This window comes from Poecilia latipinna, unplaced genomic scaffold (assembly GCF_001443285.1).
Source record: "Poecilia latipinna isolate Pla-1442-1.1 unplaced genomic scaffold, P_latipinna-1.0 Scaffold552, whole genome shotgun sequence".
Taxonomy (NCBI): domain Eukaryota; kingdom Metazoa; phylum Chordata; class Actinopteri; order Cyprinodontiformes; family Poeciliidae; genus Poecilia; species Poecilia latipinna.
The window spans coordinates 101,930-104,452 of record NW_015113168.1 but is presented as its reverse complement, the minus strand read 5'-3'; the positions used below and the strand labels follow the sequence as shown (position 1 = coordinate 104,452).

At 40.1% G+C, this 2,523-nt stretch overlaps 1 protein-coding gene across 8 annotated transcripts in view; it reads left to right on the top strand.

The window, feature by feature from the left end:
- Positions 1–2,523, top strand: part of caskin1 (CASK interacting protein 1) — a 136,400-nt gene that overhangs the window by 99,258 nt on the left and 34,619 nt on the right. For all 8 annotated transcript variants that reach the window (XM_015041448.1, XM_015041442.1, XM_015041449.1 and 5 more), the window contains exons 8-10: positions 245–353; positions 461–555; positions 1,861–1,978. In XM_015041448.1, the coding sequence (XP_014896934.1) occupies positions 245–353; positions 461–555; positions 1,861–1,978 (322 nt within the window). The remainder of the gene's footprint in view (positions 1–244; positions 354–460; positions 556–1,860; positions 1,979–2,523) is intronic.

Here is a 2,523-nt window from a genome sequence, read left to right as displayed (position 1 = left end):
GTGTGGGACTGCTGTTTGATTCAGTTTCTCTGTGTTATTGTGCATCTGTTCCTATCAAATAAACCTAATGAATAAATAACTACATGAATAAATATGTGAAAGTCCTCCTCCCGACCCCACTAAGGGACAAGGGTGTACAGAAAATGGATGGATGGATGGATGGATGGATGGATGGATGGATGGATGGATGGATGGATGGATGGATGGATGGAGAACCTCTAACATGTCTTGCTCTGCCCTACAGAGTGGGATCAATGCAGCTGTTAGAAACACCTACAGCCAGACTGCGCTTGACATCGTTTACCAGTTCACAGCAACGCAAGCCAGCAGGGAGATAAAACAGCTGCTGAGGGGTGAGACGGATGGATAAATCAGTCTTCCATAACTGTGCTACAAGAACTACAAAAACCAACATCTATTTCTCAAATGAAAATGTAATTTGTTGCTTGTGACCTCCCAGACGCGTCGGCTGCCCTGCAGGTCCGGGCTCTGAAGGATTACTGCAACAACTACGACCTGACCAGCCTCAACATCAAAGCTGGAGACGTCATCACGGTAACACATGCTACGTCCAACCCTACAACATGCAGCACCAGCGCAATAGCTGCGTTTCCATGACAGACCGGCTCAAAATATTGTTGATGTTCCGCTAATGTCAAGAAAACACAATTGTGATGTTTAAATTTAATAAGAAATGCAATTAAAAACACAGACTGTGAATAACACACAGTCTGATGTGATTAGTCACTAAAATGCACACCGCTCCATCATCTTCCTATCACTTCCTGTCGTCTTCTTCGTCGTTTCTGTCAGTAGAAACATCTGGCTGTTGATCACGTGACTCGCATGATGTGAAAAAAGTCTTTCCATGGCAGTTTTGCGAAGTGCAGACATTTCAATACAGACAAAAAAAAATACCAGCCTCATTGTAGTGCAAAAATGTTTTATCAACAAACTAAATGTTTTTAAAATGTTAAAATGTTTTTATTTATTATTTCTATTAAGCAAGTTCAATTTTTTAATTCCAATTTCTTGGCCGATGTAAATGCAGCATCTTATTGCAGCTCACTGAAGATGTTAGAGCTGAGAGGAAGGAGCAGAACCTGAATATCTTCATAACTGGAATTTCAAAAGAATCAATTAACATTTACCACTGTGCTTCTTGTAATAGAAAAATCTAAAATTTTCTGAGTTTCAAAAGTCAAAAATATTTGTCCTTTGAAAAGTCCTCATGTTTTTTGTTTTTTTGTGTGTGTTTTTTTTTTTGTTTGTTTTGTTTTTTTTGTTTTTCAGAAAATTTCTGAGATTAATCTCTGGATTTCAGAGTATTTTTGGTGAAAATGTAATCCTATTTTTTCTATCTACAATCACCTTAATACACCGTGGTGAAATCCTGATGTAACTAATGAATTTTGTTGAGAAATTTGCTTGATAGTGAAAAGGTTTGCTGTTTGGCCACTATAACGAGAAATATAATCAGAAGGTGAGGCTTTTTAAAGACCCAAAATCTGTTGTAAAAATGGCCCCGTTTGTTGAGAATTATCAATAAATGCAACAGCAGAGATGGCTTCAGCCTCTCCTGTTTACTACAAGCATATTTTACAGGAACATGTGCGCGCTTGTTGCCATCGTTCATAAATATTAATGAGAATTAATTCAGCCTTTGGGTACTTATTATAGTTGCAACGAAGCCAAGCTGCGCTTGTGTGTCTTTCCTCAGGGTTTGGAAGAACAATTAGGCTGCAGTGCTGAATGTCTCCAGGGATGGAGGCAGTTTAGCCTGTTTAAAAAACAACTCTGTTACATATTTCTTCACATATTTTAACCTAAAAGCTGTTTGTTAACGTTCACCCTTATCAGGTATTGGAGCAACATCCTGATGGACGCTGGAAAGGCTGTATCCATGACAACCGGACAGGAAACGATCGAGTGGGGTACTTCCCATCCACTCTGGTTGAGGTCATCAGCAAGCGCACAGGTGTGTGTGTGTGTGTGCGCGTGTGTGTGTGTTTGTGCAGATACCTTTGTGGGTGTTGGAGTGTGAAAGGTGTGTTAGACTTATTTTTAGTTGTAAATGTGCTGACAGAATCAGAAGTCGACCATATGACACGTTTGGGCTGGAAACGGAGAACTACAGTGAGGAGAGTAGAATGTCCCAGTGAAACATTTCCTGTCCTTTGTCTGAAAAGATTTTCAGGTAGACTAGCCTTCAAGATTGTTCCTAAACTTTAGGCTATATCACGCTTTCCTATTCTTTCTTTTCAAATTTGAATAATTGAGTTGTGGTCTATACAAAGTAGAACTGTGATGCGTTGGTCTGGATTCCTTGTTATTGCAGCTCCAAAGTCGCTCTTTTGCTCCTGTTCGACTCGTTTTGGTGTGGGCTCTTTAGATGTAAATGAGGTGCTTCAATACTCCCCCCCTACCCCCTCCAGGTCGCACTTCAACCCATTCGGCTGTTTCTGTAGCTTGACTGCAGAAAAGAACTATTATCTAGCACAGTGGTTCCCAAACTTTTTCTTC